This window comes from Euleptes europaea, chromosome 18 (assembly GCF_029931775.1).
Source record: "Euleptes europaea isolate rEulEur1 chromosome 18, rEulEur1.hap1, whole genome shotgun sequence".
NCBI classification, from domain to species: Eukaryota; Metazoa; Chordata; class Lepidosauria; order Squamata; family Sphaerodactylidae; genus Euleptes; species Euleptes europaea.
The window spans coordinates 16,077,355-16,099,769 of NC_079329.1; the positions used below are offsets into that span (position 1 = coordinate 16,077,355).

General features: G+C 42.8%; 1 protein-coding gene across 1 annotated transcript; it reads left to right on the plus strand.

Annotated features, from left to right (window-relative positions):
- Positions 1–2,145: 2,145 nt before the first annotated feature.
- Positions 2,146–19,604, plus strand: LOC130490499 (vomeronasal type-2 receptor 26-like). Its single transcript, XM_056864324.1, has 6 exons — positions 2,146–2,348; positions 4,106–4,397; positions 5,819–6,670; positions 8,125–8,352; positions 8,538–8,664; positions 18,703–19,604. Exons 1-6 carry the CDS (start codon positions 2,146–2,148, stop codon positions 19,602–19,604), a joined length of 2,604 nt encoding a protein of 867 aa, XP_056720302.1.
- The last annotated feature ends 2,811 nt before the right edge of the window (positions 19,605–22,415 follow it).

The window sequence follows — 22,415 nt, forward strand, 5'->3', positions numbered from 1 at the left end:
ACGATCGCGCAAAAGGCACGATCGCGCAAAAGGCGCGATCGGGTGGGGTGGGGTGGGGGGGAAGAAACCGCCGCCGTGCAGAAGGCGCGATCGGGTGGGGTGGGGGGGAGAAGGAGGGACAGCCTGCCCATCAGCTGGCTGGCAGGAGCACGCTGGGAGAGGGCCCGGCAGGCGAATTACCATATTGACCCGAGTATAAGCAGAGGTGAGTTTTTTAAGCCAAAAATCATGGCTAAAAAACTCGGCTTATTCTCGAGTATATACGGTACAACCAAATTTTACCGTCTCCGCCCTGCTCCACTTCCTCCTCTCCATCAACCTTCTCAATGGATGTAGTAGTTAAGTGTGATGGAGAAGGGGTCAATCTGCAGCAAGAGCTGACAGACCAAGAGTGGGCGGAGCCAGAGAGCTCTGAGAGACAGAAAGCATTTGAAGCTTGGGACCCAGCCTGGATAGGAGGCTGTGAAAGGAGTTGAAGCTTGGGACCAGCCAGAGAGGGCTGAGATAGATTCGAAGCTTGGTAGCAAGACTGAGCGGAAGCCAGACTGTACTCTGTGCACCTGAGGGGTTCTGTGAAAGCCAAAGCTATTGACACACACAACCTGTGGTAGTGACAGGAGTGAGAATTGGGTTAGAGAGGGCCCATTCTCAGGTCACAAGGGGAATTAGTCTCTGAGGTAGAGCTATTCCAGTAGCAGGAAGGTGTGGAGGATTACAGCCACTTAGGTGGGGTAGTCAGAGAGAGCTAGGCTGGGGACAGAGATGAGAGTCTCAGAGCTGATTTGTTCATGGAAGGTTTTGCCTTGGAGTTGCCACTCTTTAGATGCACTTTTCCCCCATTCATATTCTCAAAACTCAACAATAAGCCCCCATACAGAGTTTTGAGAATTCGGATGGGGGAAATGTGCATCTATAGAGTGGCAAATCCAAGACAAAACCTTCCATGAATAAGTCTGCGTCTGAATAATAGTTCTGTGGGACAGAACTAAGCTTGAAACAGAATCTGAGTAAGCTTGAAACTGAGAACTGAAGGAACTTGTGTGAAGAAAACATCTAAGCTATTTTTCTGAAGTAATCTTGTGTAGATAAATCTGACTTTAATTTTCCTTCCAATTTCTGCCTTTTTTTGAAAACCAATCTCTGTGAGTTCTGTTCAATAAACTTCCCTGTTTTGTCTGTTTAAGTTAAAAAGCCTCTTGTCTCCGATTTCTCACTGAGGTAAATACGGGTGTGAGACTGGAGGAGAAGGAAAATACTCTCCTCACAAATATACTCAGGCCAACGCTTTTCCCTTCAGCATATACGGCCGGGCTGAGTGAGTGGGATATTGAAGTGGTTGGAAGGGGGGTGCGTCATACTAAGGCACTGGGGAAGGAAAAGAGGAAGAGAAGAAGAAGGGAAAGATGCAGGGAGGCTTGTTTCTTTATCTGACAAAGAGAACTTTGATATGCAGATACTGAACTTGAATCTAGCTGTCCATCATGTCTACACTCTGAAACAAACTTGTTTCTTTATTGGATCCTAATCGTTATTGCACATTGATCCAAGTTGCTTAGGGCAGCAAACAATGATGTTCCTAATGCCCTCCAAGTTGTGACTGTGAAGTCAGTACTTGGTGAAATTAGTTGTTCGTTGTGAAAACTTCACTGGCATATGCAACTGTACGACCACATTTGAAAATAATAGTTTTTAGACCTTAAAAATACCTGTTCATCAGGAATTCCCCAGACAGTTTAGAAGTTGGTTCCCCTGTAACTACTGAAAGGACTATAATTAATTCTGTGTCTTCCTAAATTCCTTGAAGAGAACCAGCAGCCAGGAACAGAACTAATTAGAACAGCGACAAGTAGCATATTCTCCTGTTTGTTTCAGAACTACAGACAGGCAGAGGTTTACTGGGATGATTTATGCCACTTTGTATTTAAACACCTGACTTCAAGCCCATCAGTGATAGGGTGATCTCTAGTAAGGATACTGTAATCATGGAAACTAAAAGATCATCTTATTGCAACACAGGTGGCACACATTGAACAGGAGAAAGTGGAAGCTCTGACTGCACCACTACAGTTGTGTTACTGCTGTAGATGAAAACTGGGGAGCCTATGATCAGAGACAAAGTTTGCACTTAGGATGTTGATTGTAGTGATGGTGTTGTTACTGGTTTTCAATCGTGTTGTGGGCAAGGCTCCAGTTTTTCAGTGTGCTTTTGTGGATAGCTTCCCTATTCTCCATAAGTATCTTCATCCAGGAGATCTCATCATCGGTGCCATTGTATCTCAGACCTTCTTTGTCACCAGTCAGAAAGATTTCAAGCGCCAGCCTCCTGGGATACTATCTGAAAAGTCCGTGTACGTAATTTAAGACTTCCTTTTGATATAGCATGTGGCCAGTTTATATTTTCTACCTGAATTATCAGGCCTTCACATGTTGTCATTTCCATTCTTAGATATTTTGTCAAACCCAAATCTGCATCCCCATTACATGCAGACACATCTCAAAGGGGGAGGGAGGTCAAAGGCATCCCCAGGATTTTCTCTAATGGAAGAGGTTGCTCATGATCATAGGCAAACTGAGGAATTGGTAGTTGTAACAGTTTGGTACTCAAGTATATGGTGATCATGTTGCTAGTTCATCAAGACTCCTAGCAGGCCGAGATGAATTGAAAAGCATAACTTTCTTAACAGGCCCAGATAACTTTGTGGTGCTTAGAACTTGAACGTTTAATACTACACTTAATAAATCAAAATCATCTGTTGTAAACTTCTGTCCACTAGGTCATCTGCTTTTGTCTGGATCCTCAGATTTATTAATATCAATGCTCTATTGATCAATATGGTTTTATTGACAGAGTTAAAGCTGGATATGTTTTAACGAAATAAGTTTATTTAGTTGTCATTTGTGTATACATACATTACTATCTCATTATTCTTTAAAATTGTGTTGTCTGGAAAGGCAAGTAACTGCAAGAAAACTGATTTAAAATATTCATTGTCCTCCCCTTAACATTTAGGTAAACCATAAATAATAGATGTTAAATGTGTTATTCTAAAAGAAATAGAATCATAGCCCTAAAAGCTGAAATACAGAGCAGCAACCAGCATTTCTACAAATGAAGAGCTGGAATTGTCCCAAGACACAGCATTGTACCAATACCAATTGTGAATCTAAACTAGTTTGCTATTGTCTTCTCTGGTTGTCTACACTTTACCTCTAGCAAGCTGGGTACTCATTTTACCGACCTCAGAAGGAAGGAAAGCTGAGTCAACCTTGAGCTTTACTAGGTTAATACCTGCACACATAGTATATGAGAGACATATACTAACCAGTATTACAACTAGAACCTATTATACCGGATGTTTGAGTAATTGGGAATAGATTTTACAACATATACACATGCCTGGTTGGGTTTGAACTGTTTGTATTTATTAATGTATTTGTGTAAATGTGTGCAGGCTTAACATGGGTTTTAATTAACCACTGATGAAGGCCATAGGCCGAAACGCGTTTGGGATGTAGTTACAGTTATCAACCTCAGGAAATGCCATTGTGCTATTTTAATGCTTTTAAATAATTTTAACTTTTACATAGCGCTTATAATAAATTATACTTCCATTATTTATACATAGAATTATATATATATTTTCTTTTCACCCAACCTTGGTTACCCAGCTACTCATTTTACCAACCTCAGAAGGAAGGAAAGCTGAGTCAACCTTGAGCTGGCTACCTGAATCAAACTTCTGTTGAAATCGAAATCAGGTTGCGAGCAGAGCTTATGAATGCAGTACTGCAGCTTATTTCTCTGTGCCATGGAAATACCAAAAAAGCACATGCAAACGTGATGCTGAGGACAGGAGGCAGGTTGTAATTGAAAGAGGTGAAGCCCACCTGGGGTGATAACCATCTTGTCACTCATTCTTAATCCAAGTATGAACCATATTCAGGTGTTACATGAGTAGACAAGCCTTGAATAATAATTACCACACAAATGTTCTATCGAAATTTTACAATGCAACAACAATAAAAGAAGTTATTCAGCTTAGTTGTGTTAATTTTACAAACGAAAGAATATGTGTGTGATGCAAAATATAAATTGTTATTTTAGATTGATGCCTCAGAACTACCAGAACATCCTGGTTTTGGCATTTGCTGTCAAGGAGATAAATGAAAATCCGCAGATCTTGCCAAATCTCACCCTGGGGTTTCATATCTATGACAGCCATATGAATTCAAGATTGACATATCGTGCTGCTCTGCAACATATTTCCCCAAGGAACAAATTTGTCCCCAACTACAAGTGTGATATCCAGGACTATCTACAAGTAGTTCTTGAGGACGTTCATTCCGAAAATTCACAACTTATTTTTGATCTTTTCAACATCTACAAAATCCCACAGGTAGGCAATCTATGTGGGATATATGTGTGTGTGTCAAGTGCCTTCAAGTCGCAGCCAACTTATGGCGACCCCGTTTGGGGTTTTCATGGCAAGAGACTAACAGAGGTGGTTTGCCAGTGCCTTCCTCTGCACAGCAACCCTGGCATTCCTTGGTGGTCTCCCATCGAAATACAGGGCTGACCCTGCTTAGCTTCCGAGATCTGACGAGATCAGGCTAGCCTGGGCCATCCAGGTCAGGGCGTGGGATATATACTTTTGCCAATTATTTACCTGCACCATTACAAACCAGATGCTGGTTTCTTTTTACATTAGCACGGTCTGATTTAATCTGCTTTGTTTGACAAGAGATTATGATGTAAGCATTTCTTTAAAGATTCTTCCCTTACTTTACATATCTCCATGTTAGTATAAATCTCTCAAAGAGTTCAGGGTGCATGTTGTAAAAAGAATTCTATTTTTCAAAAAATGCCTTAAATTCATAAACTGCCCCTAGCCTGGTTTTGGCTAGCAATTGAGGGCAGGGTAAAAATCAAATCAAATAAATAATCAAAATTACTCTGGTTTGAAGCATGTAACACTGCTGAATAACAGTTCCGTTGTGCATTAATGTCAACCTTGTGCTGGGGATGAGAAAGCACTGTTTAGAAAGAAAATACACTCTTTTCTTGTACATTGCTACTGATATTATAGAAGCAGCAGCATGCCCCGGCATGAAGCAGAATTATAATGAGGAATAGTTTGAACTCCTCTTGCCTTCAAACCCCAGGGGAGGGGAAGAAGGAGCTACATATTGCTGCTACTGTGTATGCATGCACGTGCACCTCTGGCATGCTTTTCCTAGCTTGCTGTGCTTGATAAAGCAAGTCAGCAGCAGCAAGAAGCTTGTAATGGTTCTGGGAGCTGGTGCCACCTATTTTCCCCTTTCTCCCTCCACGAGAAAGGCCATTAGCTGATCAACAGTATTGCTACTGGGTGGGGACTTCTTTGTTGCAGCTCACTTACACATTCAACTTCACGCATGATTTCAACAAGGGAGCCCTCTGGATAGTCAGATTCATAGTTTTGAGCTCAATGGTAACATAAGGAAATAGCAGTGAGTTTAGCCTGGTTCGGTTGATGTTGAGGGAAATGATTGTTCATTGACTGACTTAAAGAAAAGCTACCTCCACCTGTGATGGCAATGTCCAAAATAAATGTGATTTACAAATATATTAAGATAACATGAAATGGTTCTTTCAGTTTTATGTGTTATGCTCAGATTTTGATTTTAGCAAGCTCGGCTGAAGTCTAGATACTTGTCATATTATTTTTATTTTGTATGACATTATGTTCTTATATATTTCTTATGGTCCTTATAAGAAATCATGAAAAACGGCACTTCACAGACACTCACCTCTTTCATTTTGAAAATCTCTCTTTAGCTCTTGTATGGTCCTGCTCCAGTGATGATGGATAACACCCAAGTCCCATCCTTCTTTAATATGGTCCCCAATGAAACCCATCAGTGCCTGGGAATTCTCCAGTTACTTCTACATTTCAACTGGACGTGGATTGGATACTTTACTGGGATTGGTTGGAATTTAGAATGGTTCGTGCAGAGGATGTTTCCCATCTTTTCCCAGCATGGCATCTGTTTTGCCTTCATGTATTCACAGTCCAATATAGAAGGCCATGATTATATGGCAGAATATCTGAAAAGGTTTTCAGAGGTGTATGAAAAAATGATGGGGAGCACTGCCAATGTAATTCTCTTCAAAGGACAAGCTCGTGACATGATGTCATTGAGAGGTTTGATAACATTCATACAAATGAAATACATGATGCCAAAACCTAAAGGTAAAGTATGGATTGTAACAGCTCACATGGAATTAAAAACCTATGACAACAAGGTATTAGACCGGGATGTGGAAATATTCCATGGCATGATATCTGTTGCAGTTCACTCCAATGAACTTCAGGGATTCCAACAATTTTTTAAGAGCAGAAAGCCATCCAGTGCGGAGGGAGATGGGTTTCTCAAGGACTTCTGGTCGTACACATTTCATTGTGCATTCCCCAGTTCTGTTCTGGGCGATGTGAATCAGGCTAATTGCACTGGAGAGGAGACACTGAAGGACTTTTCTGCATTTGAAAGGAGCGTGACAGGCCACAGCTACAGCATCTACAATGCGATCTATGCTGTTGCTTATGCTCTGCATGCGATGCATTCTTTGAATGGTCGAGCAAAGATGCAAGGAGAGAGAAAGAATTTTCAAAATCAGCAACCTTGGCAGGTAGCGGATCCCTCTATTGGTGTCCCATCTACTCCTGGTAATGTGTTTGTCCCACTTGCTCTCAGTGCACTTTTCACTTCACTTTCTAAAACTGCAGGATCTTCTTCAAAAGATTCTTCTTGGAAGGAATCTGTCCTCCTTTCTTATCTTGCATAACTGTGCCTTATTTTTCCTTTTGATTTCTTGGATCTTGTGTAACAGATCCTTTGTTCTTTTTTTGAGTATGGTTCTCTTCTATTTCTTTACACTGGTTATAATAGTTCTCTTTGTACTTTTGAGTTGTTTGAAGGCTGTATTTAGGCTTTTGATTCTGTTTTGGTCACCTTTCCTTTTGCTTCTTATCTGTCTTTAGAAATTTTAAAAGTTTTATCAGTAATCCATCAAGGCTTTTAATTTCTTTGGGCTACAGGAATAGTCTTTGCCTATTCTTCCTTGATAATATCTTTGGCTTCAACCATGTTCACTTGAAGTTTAGTAATGCAAATCTGTTCTTCATCTGTACATTGCTACTGAAAGCTCCTGAAGGCCTCTTTTTTCCATCAAAGCTTTGGCTCAATGCTTAGATCCCCACCCATACCAAAATTATGCTGCCATCTAAATGAAGCAACTAAATGAAGCACATGCATATCCTCCCATATAGTCACTGCTCTCTCTCTTCCCCCTCTCTTTCTTGTTTCCATTGTCACCTATTTTTTTCTTGCAAGATTCTAGGGCTGGGCCCGTCAACTTTTTAATTCTTAAATTCAGTGCAGAATAATTGTGTTAAATATTCTTTATTTATTGGATGGCATCAAAATAATCCTTTATGTACACTTGTCATCATGTGTAACATTCAATCACATGTAACTCCCTGCCCCAGGATGTGGTGATGGCTGCCAACCTGGAAGGCTTTAAGAGAGGAGTGGACATGTTCATGGAGGAGAGGGCTATTCATGAATACTAGTCAAAATGAATACTTGTCATGATCCATACCTATTCACTCCAGTATCAGAGGAGCATGCCTATTATCTTAGGTGCTGTGGAACACCGGCAGGATAATACTGTTGCAGTTGTCTTGTTTGTGGGCTTCCTAGAGGCACTTGGTTGCCCACTGTGTGAACAGACTGCTGGACTTGATGGACCTTGGTCTAACCCAGCATGGCCTTTCTTATGTTCTTATGTGGACTTTGCTGCTCATGGCCCTATTCAAACGATATTAGACAAATAAGTAATTTCTTACTTTCCTTCAATACCATCTGACAAAATGTTTCCACTCTAATAAAAAATACAGGCATGTTCACTAAGTAGATGTAAACCTGTATGCACAGAGTGGGGAAAAATGTTATACACAGCCCATTAGAAAGTCCATTGAACTAATCATACTCACTGGTGAATTTAGACATAGGAAGTGGTAGTGGTTGTTATTAAGATGCTTTTTTTAACGTTACAGACTTTTATTTCATTTTTCAATGTAGCTTCATCACTTTCTGAGACACGTCTCATTTAACAACAGTGCTGGTGACCAGATTTCTTTTGACCACAATGGAGAATTGATAGCAGGACTTGATGTTATCAACTGGGTAACATTTCCAAACCAATCTTTTGTTAGAGTGAAAGTTGGAAAGACCCATCTCCAGGCTCTTTCGGAGCAAGCACTTCAGATTGATGAAGAATCCATGGTATGGCACCCCCGATTTAACCAGGTAGGACTGGAAAGCAGGTTTTTAAAGGAAATGTGCTACTGTACAATGGAGGTGTGTGTGATCAGGGAGGATCTCTCATCATTGTTTGGAAACTAACAAGAGCTCATTGCATGCTGTAAGCTCTCTTTATCCTTAGGAATTTCAAGCCATTTTTCTCAAATAAATACTCTGTTCTTTTTGTTTAGGTACAACCTCTGTCTTTATGCAGTGAGAATTGCAATCCTGGGTATAGGATGAAAGAGAGGGAAGGGGAACCATTCTGCTGTTATGATTGCCACCCATGTCCGGAAGGTACAATCTCTGAGCATAAAGGTAAGAGATGTACAGTACAGAGTAGGGCTGTGCATAGCAGTAAACCCAAACCGAAAATAAACCCAAAATTAGCCGTTTCTGCAATATTCAAATTTATTTTAATTTGAATACCAAAACCTGTGAATCTGCCTGAAGCCAAATATGCGATTCCCAAAAAGCTGAATATATGTTTGGGTTTTCTGGGTTTCAGCTATTCACCTTTTCTCAGATGCATGGCTCTGTGCCTTGTCCCATTCTTCTATAATTGACTGGTTTTTGTTAGGACCCCATAGTTGGGGCCCTTTTGAGGTATGGGTTGTGTAATCGGAGCCAACTTGGTCTGACCAACCTTCCAGGTACATCACCCAACAGAACACTAGTCTGCATAGCAGAAGAGTCATTTAAAAGATGTGGCTCACCCAGTCCCATCGAGGGGGATATACCCTCCACCTGAAAGCACCAGCTTTAACAGCTGCTGATCAGCTGTTTCAAAGGCTTCTTAAGAAGATACCCTCACCCATGTGGATGAGCAGTCTCCTTCAGAAAAGCCACATTGGTTGAGACTTCATCATTCCACAGAAGTGTTAATATAATTGCCACCACTATCATTAAGTAACTTACTTTTCAAAGCCTGAGTTTCTTTCATTTCAACAATACTAAGTGGGGAGGTCAGAATGCATTTCTGCTTCTGGTGCTTTAAATGCATAGAAATGAACATTTATACCCACAGTTCCTCCACTGTTCCTCAGACAACAGAGAGCAGCTTACAAGGAAAAATCAGTGTAGAGACTGCATTCCCATCAGAAGCTTAACTTTATACAAGTTTCAGTAAAATTGTTCCTCACAGATATAAATATTGTCACTTCCATATTGATTGCTTGTACTAACGTTAAGTCACTTATCTTTCTCAACCAGGTCTTTCACCTTCCCCCTTCCCCAAATTTTGAATTTATACAAAATGAATTTAAAAAATGCTTGATCAGTGAGTCTGACAAAATATCTGACTTCTTTGCATGGTCTCCTTGGTGAAATATTGTTGCAAAGTGATCCTGAATAACATCCTTTCCTAGCTTGGATTATTTTCATAAGTGGGATGAACAATAATGGCAATAGTCATTTTTTTTAAAAGTTCAGGAGCTGCTATATAATTTTATGTCTATATTCCTAATCTAAAGATGTTGTTATGCATTCTATATTAAAGTCTAATGAACTGGAACATTAATTATGAAGACTGAATTAAATGGGTGTTCTGCTTCTTGTTTTATAAGAAGGAATAAAACTAAAAGAATAAAACAAAATAAAATGGGGAAAAAACACAACAACTTTCTCTCTGTGTGTCTCACACACACAAACAAACCTGCAAATACCGTTCAAGAAGCAAAGGCAAGGAACTGTCCAAGTAGATTCAGGTCTCATGTTCACTGAATTAGCAATGCTGAACACATGCTTTACATTCTCCTTCAAAGCAATCAGATAATTTTTACTGATGTTTGTTTAGATTTGTTGGGCTGTTCACCTGGGATGTGGAGTCAGAAATTTGCTAATCCAGATCCGATCCTAAAACACCTATTCATAAAAAATGGTAATTAGCAGTAACTTCTAATGTATTTAAACCTGTTTTAGTGTCAATTTTGTGGAGATGATTCTAAATTGTTTTTATCATGTTTATATAGATGTTGTATAACTAACGCCAATAAAGGCTTCGTATTCGAAAAAATGTTTATGATATTGAATCTAAACTATACAGTTTTTGACATTTTGGAACACTGAAAAGACTTTCAGTCTGGTAGTTGTACTACCTCCTCACTTGATTGGATCCACCAGAATGTTTCTTCAGATGGAAGGTTATCCATTAACGGACCATGTTTTCCTAACCTTCCCCAGAAGCACTGTGGGGTGTGTGTGTGACATTTGGGATCAGAGCAGAAGGAGGTGGGCAAGAAAGTTGCACTCTGAAGCCCAAAGTCCTTCCATCTGGAGAAATGCTATCATGGATCCCACTCAGTGTTTGTCTTTCAGCAGAAGAGGTATCAAGGGAAGCGCGTGACTCAGCAGATTAATTTTCTAATTTAGGGCACTTTCACACATCCTGAGAAATGTGCTTTCAGTCCACTTTCAATGCACTTTAACGATCATTTGCAAGTGGATTTTTCTGTTTCACACAGTGAAGTCCAGCTGCAAAGTGCAACGAAAGTGGATTGAAAGTGCATTACTCAGGATGCGTGAAAGCACCCTTGGAAACTGACCAACAAGCACAATTAGCCCATCTTCCCCCAAAACATGATTAGTCCAAATCAGAAGTTTAAAAAATTGTATACCGTTAGGGTTGCCAGCCTCCAGGTAATAGCTGCAGATCTCCTGCTATTACAGCTGATCTCCAGTTGACAGTGATCAGTTCACCTGGAGAAAATGGCTGCTTTGGAAATTGGATTCTATAGCATTGAAGTCCCTGCCCTCCTTAGGCTCCACACCAAAAACCTCCTGCTGGTGTAGAGGGAGGACCTGGCAGCTCTATGCACTTTGTTCTTTTTTTCAGATCATTGTACTGTCTCACTCACTTTGGGAGGCCATTCTGATTCTGAATACACACGGCTCCTCATTCTTTAGGACTCCTCCTATCACCTCCAAGGCTAGAGAAAACACCATTTATGCATGGTCAATTTTGATGCTCACTCAAAGCTCTTTTTTTAAATACAACCTTTAAAATTCCTATTCACGGTCCCGATGCAAAATTCCAAACCCCCCCAACCTGCTCCTTGTTTGCATAGCCATTATCAATCGCTGGTTGCAAAGCTAATGCGCAGCTGTGATTTTGCATGCTTCCTTGAGGGGATTCTTCAAGGCAGGGGCAGAGCAAACTCAAAAGGTCACGTTGAAGGGGCTCTTAAGAAATGCAAAGCAGGTATGTGCCTGCTTCGCAGTCACTTCCTGAATGATGGTTTAGTGTGAAAAACTCAAAAAAAAATGTGGGGCACTTCAGTCTGGAACGTGTTGTAATTACCAAGCATAAGTGGCCAAAGACTTTGCTTACACATGTTTCAAAAGTGGGGGATAGAGACAGAGACTGAGCTTCTTGGCGCATTCCCCACACACAGTCATGGTGATGGGATGTCAACCTGCAACATTGAGGAGTGGCTTTGCTTTGACGTGCTGGAAGGAAACAGCAGGGTGCAATAGACTGCACAGAGGAGGGACGAAACACAAAAGTCCAAATAATATTTAGCTCACTTGCACACCAGACTACAGATGATGGACTGCAGATAGGGCTGTCGATTCGGTTCGGCCCGAACCGAAAAACAGCCGAATTTCCCCTGATTCGGAGGGTTTTAGTTCGGGACGAACTGAACTCAAAAATGGTGGGAAAACGGGGGAGCCGAATTCAGCAAGTTTGGGAGTTTACGAATAAATTTGGCAAATTTGGGGCACAGCAGCATAACCGTCAGTAAGCAGCATTCTCCCCTGCCAATCGGTGGCCAAGCTGGGTCTACTTCTGGCCAATCAGTCAGGATTGAGTACTGGAGGAATCAGCTGCTGCGCGGCCCAGCTGGGGAGAGAAAGAGAGAGAAATCCTCGTGGGGGGTGCATGTGCACATTCGCTCCTTTCCGTGGCTGCAGGGGGCGCATTTTTTGGGGGTAGAGGCCCCAAACTTTCAGCGGAGCTTCAGACGAGCCTTCTTAAGAGACCCCCAAGTTTTGTAAACATTGGGTCAGGGGGTTCCGAGATATGGGCTCCACCCCTTTTCCCTCCCCCTTTTCCACTTCTGTGGCTGCAGGGGGTGCTTTTTTGGGGGTGCAGCCCCCAAACGTTCAGCATAGTTTCAGATGAGCCTTCTTAAGAGACCCCCCCAAGTTTTGTAAAGATGGATTCAGTGGGGGCAGAAATATGGGCTTTCCCTTTTTCTCTTTCCATGGCTGCAGGGGGCGTATTTTTGGGGGTGCAGCCCCCAAACATTCAGCATAGCTTCAGATGAGCCTTCTTAAGAGACCCCCGAAGTTTTGTAAACATTGGGTCAGGGAGTCCTGAGATATGGGCTTTCCCCTTTCCCCTATTGGGATGAATGGATCACCCAATCCTGTATGCATCTCCAGAGAGGCAAATCCAAGGCAAAACCTCCTGTGCTTAAATAGAATCATACTGGATTACCCAGTCCTCCCAGCCCCTCCTGATGGAACAGAAGACAGCCACAGTAAGACCCCTTTGGGGGCTTTAATCTATAATTTTTCTCCTGTGTGTGTGTGTGGGGGGGAAGCAGAGTCTGTTTGTGTGTGGGAAGGGAGCAGTTTCTGTGGGGGGGGGGGAAGCCAAAGGGGGCTTTTGCCCATTCTGCCTGGGGGTGTGTGTGCCCCCTAGAGTCTCTCTCTCCCTGGTTTGAGGGGGGCTTCAGTTGTGTGTCCTCAGGTTTTCCCTCATTCATAAGATCGGTTAGGTCTATTTTGATGCTTGCTCAAAACTGGTTTTCAAATGGTGACTTAAAGAATGCATTTGCCTGGTCCTGAGTCCCATGCAAATTCCACTCCCTCCTGCTCATTATGCATAGCTAGCTGCCTCTGTCCCTTTCCATGGTTTGCAAACTCCCAGGTGTCAGGTGTTGCTTTGCATGGTTGCAAACTTGTTGCTTTGCATGGTTGTGTTGCTTTGCAGTTGTGTTGCTTTGCAGTTGTGTTGCTTTGCAAACTTCTTTGCACCTGCCCCGCCTTTGCTCCCTGCAGCTCAGCTGTTTGTCGGGGCTGGGAGCTTTGTGCGTGGGCGGCAAGCTCTGCTCAGAGATGCAGATTAAGGGTGGGGGACCCCTTTCGGGGCCCATATCTCAGCCCCCCCGACCCAATCTTTACAAAACTTGGGGGGTCTTGTAATAAGGGTCCTTTGAAGCTCTGCTGAAAGTTTTGGACCTCTACCCCCAAAAATGCCACCCCCGGAGCTGTGGAAAGGCACGGTTGTGTTTTTAATGGCTTTATTAGGCCAAATTTTTTCCCGAACTTTGAATTTGCGCCGAATTGCACGGACCTGAAGCAGGGGAGTTCAGACTTCAGCATATCCCAAATCCAGACGGGCCGAATTCGGCCGAATCTGAACTATACTGAATTTTTTTTCCAACAGCCCTAACTGCAGGTTACTACCTCCACACATAGACATACACACGCACTGCAATAGAAAAGAGCAAGCATATGCAACTCCAATTTAGAAATAGGGATGCACATATGGCTTTGCTGAATTTTTAAAAAATTGTGCCATTTAACAGCAGCTAGGGTTGCCAGGTCCCTCTTTGCCACCTGTGGGAGGTTTTTGGGGTGGAGCCTGAGGAGGGTGGGGTTTGGGGAAGGGACTTCAATGCCATGGAGTCTAGTTGCCAAAATGACCATTTTCTCCCAGGAAACTGATCTCTATTGGCTGGAGATCAGTTGTAATAGCAGGAGATCTCCAGCTAGTGCCTGGAGCTAGTGCCTAACAACAGCTGAAACGCCAAATCCAAAAAGGTGAAAATGTCCAGCTTTTTTCAGCTTTTTGAGATTTCCCATAGTTCAATGGAAGCATTTAAATCCCATTGAAACCAATGAGGAATATTTGCAGGGCTCTGTGGGGGGGGCTGTTACTTAAGGTAGAGACACCAAATTTGCAGCATAGCTGCTGACAACTCTCCTTATAAGAAATTGAAAGTTTGGTAAAGATTGGGCCAGGGGGTCCAATTTCATTGGCCCCCACTTTATTCCTCCATTTGGGGGCCAATACAATTGTATCCCCTATCTCAATCTTTACCAAGTCAGGGGTTATTGTGCAGAGTCACCAGCAGCTATGTTACAACTTTGGTGCCTTTAAAAAACCCCTTAAAAACAGTGCCTTAAAAACCCAAATCCCTGCAAACATTCCTCATAGTTTCAAAGCCAACAATCAAAACATCATTTATACTCTTCTTATCTCCCTCCTGCTCTGCTTCCTTTGGGCACTACTGTTCATTGGACACCCTGAAAAGGTGACCTGTCTCCTTCACCAAACTACCTTTGCCATCACCTTCTCCATGGCCATTTCTTCTGAGTTGGCAAGAAACTATCACTGTGGTTCTAGCTTTCATGGCCACAAACCCAGAATCCAAGATGAAGAAGTGGCCAGGAAAAGACTGGCCAACTCCATTATTATTTTCTGCTCCCTTGTTCAAGCAGTTATTTGTGTTATTTAGTTGACAATCTGTCCTCCATTCCCAGATGTTGATATGCATTCAATGCTGGAAGCAATCATATTAGAAAGTAATGAGGGCCCAGCTATCATGTTTTACTGGACTGTATGCTACATGAGCTTCTTGGCTGTTGCTACCATTACTAAGGTTGTGCATACTGATAGCATACGGGCCTGCCCAAACCTCCCGGGCTGGACCTGGTGGCCCACTATGCAGGCACTAGGGCCGTTGATTTGGTTTGTCCCTAACCAAAAAACAGCCAAATTTCCTCTGATTCAGCTGTTTTTTGGTTCGGGACAACCGAACTCAAAAAAGGCGGGAAATGGGGGAGCCGAATTCACCGACTTTGGGGGTTCGGCAAATAAATTCGGCAGATTCGGGGGGGCGCGCCTTCACGGCATTTCCATGAAGGCGTGGGGGGGGCTTTAAACAGGTCTGCACCTCCTGGCAGGGAGGCACAAATCTGTTCCACCCCCCCCTTTAAACAGATCTGCGCCTCCCAGCTGGGGGGCGCAGACCTGTTTAAAGCCCCCCCCCCGTGCAGATAGCGCAGAGGGGCTTGACAACCCCCCTCCCGCCTTCCCGGGACTCCCGGGAAGGCGGGCGGGGGGTTGTCAAGCCCCTCTGCGCTCTCTGTGCAGGCAGCGCAGAGGGGTTTAAAGACCCCCCACCCCCCTTCCCAGGAGTCCCGGGAAGGCAGGCGGGGGGTTGTCAAGCCCCTCTGCGCTCTCTGCGCAGGCAGCACAGAGGGGTTTAAAGACCCCCCACCCCCCTTCCCAGGAGTCTCGGGAAGGCAGGCGGGGGGTTGTCAAGCCTCTCTGCACTCTGCGCAGAGAGCGCAGAGGGGTTTAAAGACCCCCGCCTGCCCCACCAAAGTTTGGTGATTGGGTGAGGGGGGTCTGATTTTATGGGGTCCTGAAGCGATCGCCCCCTCCTGTATAGAGAAGCATTGTAAACTTTATCATACTTCTCTATGGAGGAGGGGGCGATCCCTTCCAGACCCCATAAAATCAGAACTCCTATCCCAAACCTTGGGGTTCAGCATTCAGAAGTTGTTGAATGTGTCGCTTGTTATTTATCCCTCCCCCTTTCCTGTATTTAATATGTTCAGGTCTCTCTTCTACTGGATGGCCTACAGTAAACTGTAGTGCAATCTACTTCTGTATTGTAATCGACTTTGTGCAATGTACTTTACAGAACACAATTCTGCATGTCCAGGACCAGCTTTATTAACAAATTCAAGTACACCTTCCCTCCAACTAGAAAACATCATCACAACACTAATAATGCATTTGATCATTCTCTGCTCCTAGAGTCTATCTGCATGTCCTTAGATCCCACCTAGAAAAAGTTAGCTGACATGTTGCAACCCTGTGTTCATCTAATGCAAAGTACCCCAACATGGTGCCTTTTGGTAGCATGGTGCCAGCACTCTCCTGGAACCCGTCAAGTAGTTTTAGAACGCTTTTTTAAAAACATGTTTATGTTGTAATACAGACAGTGGCTTTATGTAAAATGAATCACCATTGAATCACCGTCAACATAACATGACCCCCACAGGGGTTTCAAGGCAAGAAATGAACAGAGGAGGTCTGCCATTGACTGCCTCTCCATAGCGACCCTGGATTTCTTTGGTGGTCTCCCATCTAATTACTAACAAGGCTCAACCCTGCTTAGTTTCCAAGATCTGATAGTATCAGGATAAAGCTTCTGCCTGAAGTTGAAGATTTATTATCAAAGTTACGGATGACCTCCATCTCTGAGATTTTGTGGCTGGTTCCGCCTCTCATGGCAGCCATTTTATGATTTTTCTCACCACCCTGTGTCAGATTTCCAAAGGTAACCGCAGGCTGAAAAAGGTGGTGCTGGGGGGGGGGGGGTGATATAATGATTGTGGAGGCAGTGGAAAAGATTTATGTTCATATGGGAAAGGGAACTGTTCCTATATGGTGCATACAGAGAAAAAAGTTATTCTCTGGTAACCTTGTCCAAAACTTTTAATTTTTCTCTGGCTCTGGACCAAGATCGTCAATGCTACTTTCTTTTTTTCATTGTATGGCGTCATCTTCCAGTGGGTAGATCCTCCTACAGCTGTGTTATTCCTTAACGCTCCAGAGAATACACACATTGTAGATGTGTAATTATCTAACAGACCATCATTCTGCTGCTTGCCAGATGCCCTCTTGTGCTCCTGTGGCCAAGAACATCAACAAAGTGATAGTGACTGTGAAGGATTTCTAAGTGTATCCCCAATAACATCTGAAATACAAGCAATGACAAAGAACAAAGTATTATTACTTGGGCCCTGGCAAAAATATGGTCTTTCCCCTGCTTCTCACTAGCATTCCATTCTTGGAAGTTTACTGAGATGTCAAATATCAACAACTTTATTTCTCTCTCTCTCTCTCTCTCTCTCTCTCTCTCTCTCTCTCTCTCTCTCTCTCTCTCTCTCTCTCCCTCTCTCTCTCTCTCTCTCTCTCTCTCTCTCTCTCTCTCTCTCTCTCTCTCTCTCTCTCTCTCTTTTTAAATAGAGAGTTTCATCGTAAAAGACTTACAGCCCAGGCTAGGACCCCTACAGAACTTTGATTACCGATACAGTGTACCCTTTCTCCTTTGCATGTGTAGGCTGTAGCAGTGATAAGGGACAGATAAGACTATATTAGTTAGGGCTCTGGCACTTTACACTTCATTTTCCCACTGTAGGTTGAGTAAACTCACTGGGCTCAGGATATTGTCTTCCCGGATGCTCTAATGTACTATATCAGGGTTTACATGCATGCAGTGAGATTTGTACTTGTTACAGGGACTCTAATATTTCTGCTACTTCCATCTCATGTGGGACACAAGACCTGCACTGTTAAATATAGGGTACAAGATCCTTCCCCTATTCTTCACAAGTATCTTCAATCAGCAGATCTCATCTTTGGTGGCATTACTTTTCAGATCCATTTCTACTTTCCTCTAATGACTTTCTCTGGAAGACCACCTCAAAGTCTATATGAAGATCCCAAGTAATGTCCCTCCCCATAATATAACTGTGCAAATCATATTTACTAGCCATCCAGATGCCGCTGTAAGAATTCATGCTGTAACTTTTCATTCTCATTGTAGTTATTTCACAAAGAATTACCAGCAAATCTTGGCCTTGGAATTTGCTATAAAAGAGATCAACGGAAATCCTCAGATTTTACCTAATCTCACTTTGGGATTCCATATCTATGATTGCTATTTAAATGCAAGATGGACTTACTATGTCACAATGCAACTCATTTCAACCAAGAATAATTTTGTCCCCAACTATAAGTGTGATATCCAGGACAATCTAATTGCGGTCGTTGGAGGACTGCACTCTGAAACCTGCTACCAGATAGCAAATATTTTGAGCATCTACAATATCCCACAGGTAGTGTGTGGATATACAAACTCACATCCTTTATCCAGTTGCGACTGTATGGTGTGGAGACAGAAATTAGTGCTGTCCATTTTGAGACTCTCACCTTTACTTCCCGCTTAATTATGCCTGCCACAAACAGACAGCCTTATTTTCCATTGCAAATAGCACTTTGTGTGTATGTCTGGATATAACTTGGGCAATGATGTTCAAATTCCTCCAATTTTGCCATTGCAAGCCCAACAATCATCCTGAGCTGGGTGCCCAGTTTTACAATGCCTCGCTTCATTTCTCGATGAATGAGGCAGCCCGCAAATAGATAACCTTACTTTGAATTGCAAATAGAATTTTACTTTAAATCTTTATGTATCTTTGAGGTTAGAAAAGTGATATTTTAAAGAAGTATTAGACATACAATTGTCATATGTTTATTGTAATAAATTAACAATTTAAGTATGTATTCCAAGAGATTTACAGCATAACTTCTCTTTTTTTCAGACATGGCTGAATGTTTACCATGCCCGAATGATCATTATCCAAACAAGGAGCAGAATTCATGCATTCCCAAAGTTGTTGTCTTTTTGTCCTATGAAGATCCCTTAGGGATGGGTTTAGCCATTGTTGCTATTTTGTTTTCTTTGAGCACAAGTGTGGTTCTAAGTATGTTTATGAAGCACCACAACACTCCAATTGTCAAAGCCAACAACCGGAGTCTCACCTATGCTCTCCTTGTCTCCCTCCTGTTCTGCTTCCTGTTTTCATTGCTGTTCATTGGCCGACCTGGAAAGGTGACCTGTCTCCTCCGACAAACTGCCTTTGCCATCATTTTCTCGGTATCGATTTCTTGTATTCTGGCAAAGACACTCACTGTCATTCTGGCTTTCATGGCTACCAAACCAGGAAGTAGGATGAGGAAGTGGGTGGGGGGGAAAGTGGCCACCTCCATTGTCCTTTCCGGCTCCCTTATCCAAGGAGGTATTTGTATTGTGTGGCTGGCAACATTTCCCCCATTCCCAGATGTCAATATGTATTCAGTGACTACAGGAAGCATACTGGAATGTAACGAGGGCTCACCTCCCATGTTTTACTCTTCCTTGGGCTACCTGGGATTTCTGTCCATTTTGAGCTTCATTGTGGCTTTCTTTGCCAGGAAGTTACCGGACAGTTTCAACGAAGCCAAGTTTATCACTTTCAGCATGCTGGTCTTTTGCAGTGTTTGGGTGTCCTTTATTCCAACTTACCTGAGTACCAAAGGAAAATACATGGTAGCTGTGGAGATCTTCTCAATTTTAGCTTCCAGTGCTGGCTTGCTGACTTGCATCTTTGCCCCCAAATGCTACATTATTCTTTTTAGGCCTGAGCTGAACAAAAGAGAGCAGCTAATAAAGAGAACTTATTAGAGTGGCTCAATGTCCTTCTCAATACCTAACACCTATCTACTACCATCATCATACATTCTTGACTCTTGGTTTTGGATGTTTTGAATAGATCTGAATAAAGATTTTCTTAAACAAATGTACCCATGGATATGTACAGTGGGCTAGATCTAACCTTTTTTTCTGCTATTGAAAAGGAAAGTTAACCATCCCCCCAAAATATACTGGGCATCATTGGGACAAAGACCATGTAGGATGGGGGCTGTAGGAAGTAATTAAATTGGGTGTGACTAATGAAAAAGCTGGCTGGATCAAAGTAGGGGTGTCCATCATGAAACCCCCAAGCCACAGATATGCATGGAAATCAGGGCTTCCAAAGACTAGGAGGGGCCTAGAATTCCTCTGAAATTGTAACTCATCTCCAGATCCATTCACCTGGAGAAAATGGCAGCTTTGGAAGGTAGACTTTAGGGCATCACATCCCTGCTGAACTCACTCTCCTCCCCAGGCTATGCCTCAGATGTCTAGAACTTTCCTAACCCAGAAATGGCACCTGTAACAGAACATTGGTTTGGGTCAGTACAGTGATGTCCTGTAACACTAATACAAATCAGAGGTAGTTGGTATAACAAAACTCCTTTCCTTGAAACAATTCATGTTTTTGTTATTGTTTTTGTTGTTATTTTTCAAATTTGGTTATCAGCAAATTCCACTGATTTGAACCTGGGTCTCCCAGATTCTAGTCTGACACTGTAACCACTACACCAGGCTAGCGCTCATGAAAGATATGACTGTGACCCCCTTTTCCCTCACAGACCCTACCACCCTCCACAAGTTGTCACTCAGGTTCAGGACTACATGTAGGTCATGCAAACACAGTACGCTACCTGTCTTGCCTCTTTTAAACTATATGGACAGTCCTGACTCTTTCACACACAAAGTCCCCTCTCTTATTCACAGAGATGCCACCAGACAGGGTACCCCTAGATCTTTGTTTGTGTCTCTATGTGTTTCTTTCCATGAGATCATACACATCCAGACTAGAGGGTTAAACAAACAAGGAGTTAACTTTTATTTATTATACTTGTAATGAATTGGGAAGATATGATAGAGGTCTATAAAATTATGCATGGTATGAAGAGAATGGTCAGGGAGAAGCTTTTCGGAGTCATCTGCTGAAGCTGGAGGGTGAGAGAATCAAAACAGATAAAATGAAGTATTTTCTTCACAACTTAGAAAGCTTTAAGAGGGGAGTGAACATTTTCATGGAAGATAGGGCTATCCATGGCTACTAGTCAAAATGAATACTAGCCATGATGCATACCTATTCTGTGTAAACAAACTGCTGGACTTGATGGGCCTTGGTCTGGTCCAGCATAAATTTTCTTATGTTCTTATGTTTTGAGCTGATTTTGAGGGAGAAATATATAAATATAATGAGAATTGTGTTTATTCAGTAGTGTGTGTATGTACCTACATATGTATGTATGCATGAAATTTCTTAGGCAACATTGCTATATAATTTAATAACAAACAGCCCATTCCTGAAATTATGGCGTGCAGAGTCGGTGGGGAAGAGGCCAGTGGCACCTCTTCCTAAGCTGATTTGCGCACGCCATAAAACAAAAGCAGGCGCAGCACCGCCATTCCCAGCGCTGGTGTATCCATCCAAACTGGGATAGGAAGCTGCCTAATCGGCAGCTCCTCCCCCCACCCCGCCCCTGGAATGCTCCCCTGAGCCGGCGTGGCCTCTCTACGCCGTGGCCTGCACCACGAAGAGGTCACACAGGAAGAGGGGCAAGGCGTGGTCCTGCAGCTCTCGGCTGCCGGTGGGACTGGCCTTGCCGCCAGCGTAAGTCTGTGTAATCATGGTTTTACACACACTTACGCTGGCAGCGGGGTCATAATGCCTCCTAAGAAGTTTCGGGGGCCCTTTCAGGAATGGGCTGAAAGTCTCTATTCTGAAGGGGAGACCCAAACTTAGTCCATCCTTCATCATATCTATAAACAATGGGCAAAATTTCTTTGCCTTTGTATACGACCTCCGCATATGCATCTAATCAGCATTAGGAGTAATTAGCAAAAATATGTAGGTTCTCTATAGACTCTTGTTGGTACTGTAAAACAAGAGCCTATAGTGAAACTACATATTTTTGCTAATTTTTGTGGTATTAAATACTATGATGGAACATTTCCATTAGATTCTCTTTGAATGAAAGGCAAGACTCAGAAAGATGACCCTTGTACAAATAAAACTTCAAAATCTCTTCAGAGATCTCATAACTGAGATATTTTCCCCATTTAAACTGGAATTTCTGTCTGGCTTCTACACTGATATTCAGCAGAATTTCGTATATTTAGGAAAATATATGTTGCCCCAGGTACCCCTTCAAAGAAGATACAAGACAACAGCCTGGGTTTAACTAATTCATTTAATTGATTAAACTGATCTTCATCCTATTTAAATATGCTGACGTGTCTCCCTCCTGTTCTGCTTCCTGTTTTCATTGCTCTTCATTGGCCGACCTGGGAAGGTGACCTGTCTCCTCCGACAAGCTGCCTTTGCCATCATTTTCTCAGTATCGGTTTCTTGTATTCTGGCAAAGACACTCACTGTCATTCTGGCTTTCATGGCTACCAAACCAGGAAGCAGGATGAGGAAGTGGGTGGGGGGGAAAGTGGCCTCCTCCATTGTCCTTTCCAGCTCCCTTATCCAAGGACGTATTTGTACTGTGTGGCTGGCAACATTTCCCCCATTCCCAGATGTCAATATGTATTCAATGACTACAGAAAGCATACTGGAATGTAATGAGGGCTCACCTCCCATGTTTTACT

Bases quoted from the DNA above. Each gene is read 5' to 3' on its own strand.
- LOC130490499 (XM_056864324.1), top strand. From the start codon at position 2,146: ATGGTGTTGTTACTGGTTTTCAATCGTGTTGTGGGCAAGGCTCCAGTT. The intron at 2,349-4,105 runs GTACGTAATTTA...TTGTTATTTTAG, and splicing joins ATACTATCTGAAAAGTCCGT to ATTGATGCCTCAGAACTACC. The intron at 6,671-8,124 runs GTAGCGGATCCC...TTTTCAATGTAG, and splicing joins AAAATCAGCAACCTTGGCAG to CTTCATCACTTTCTGAGACA.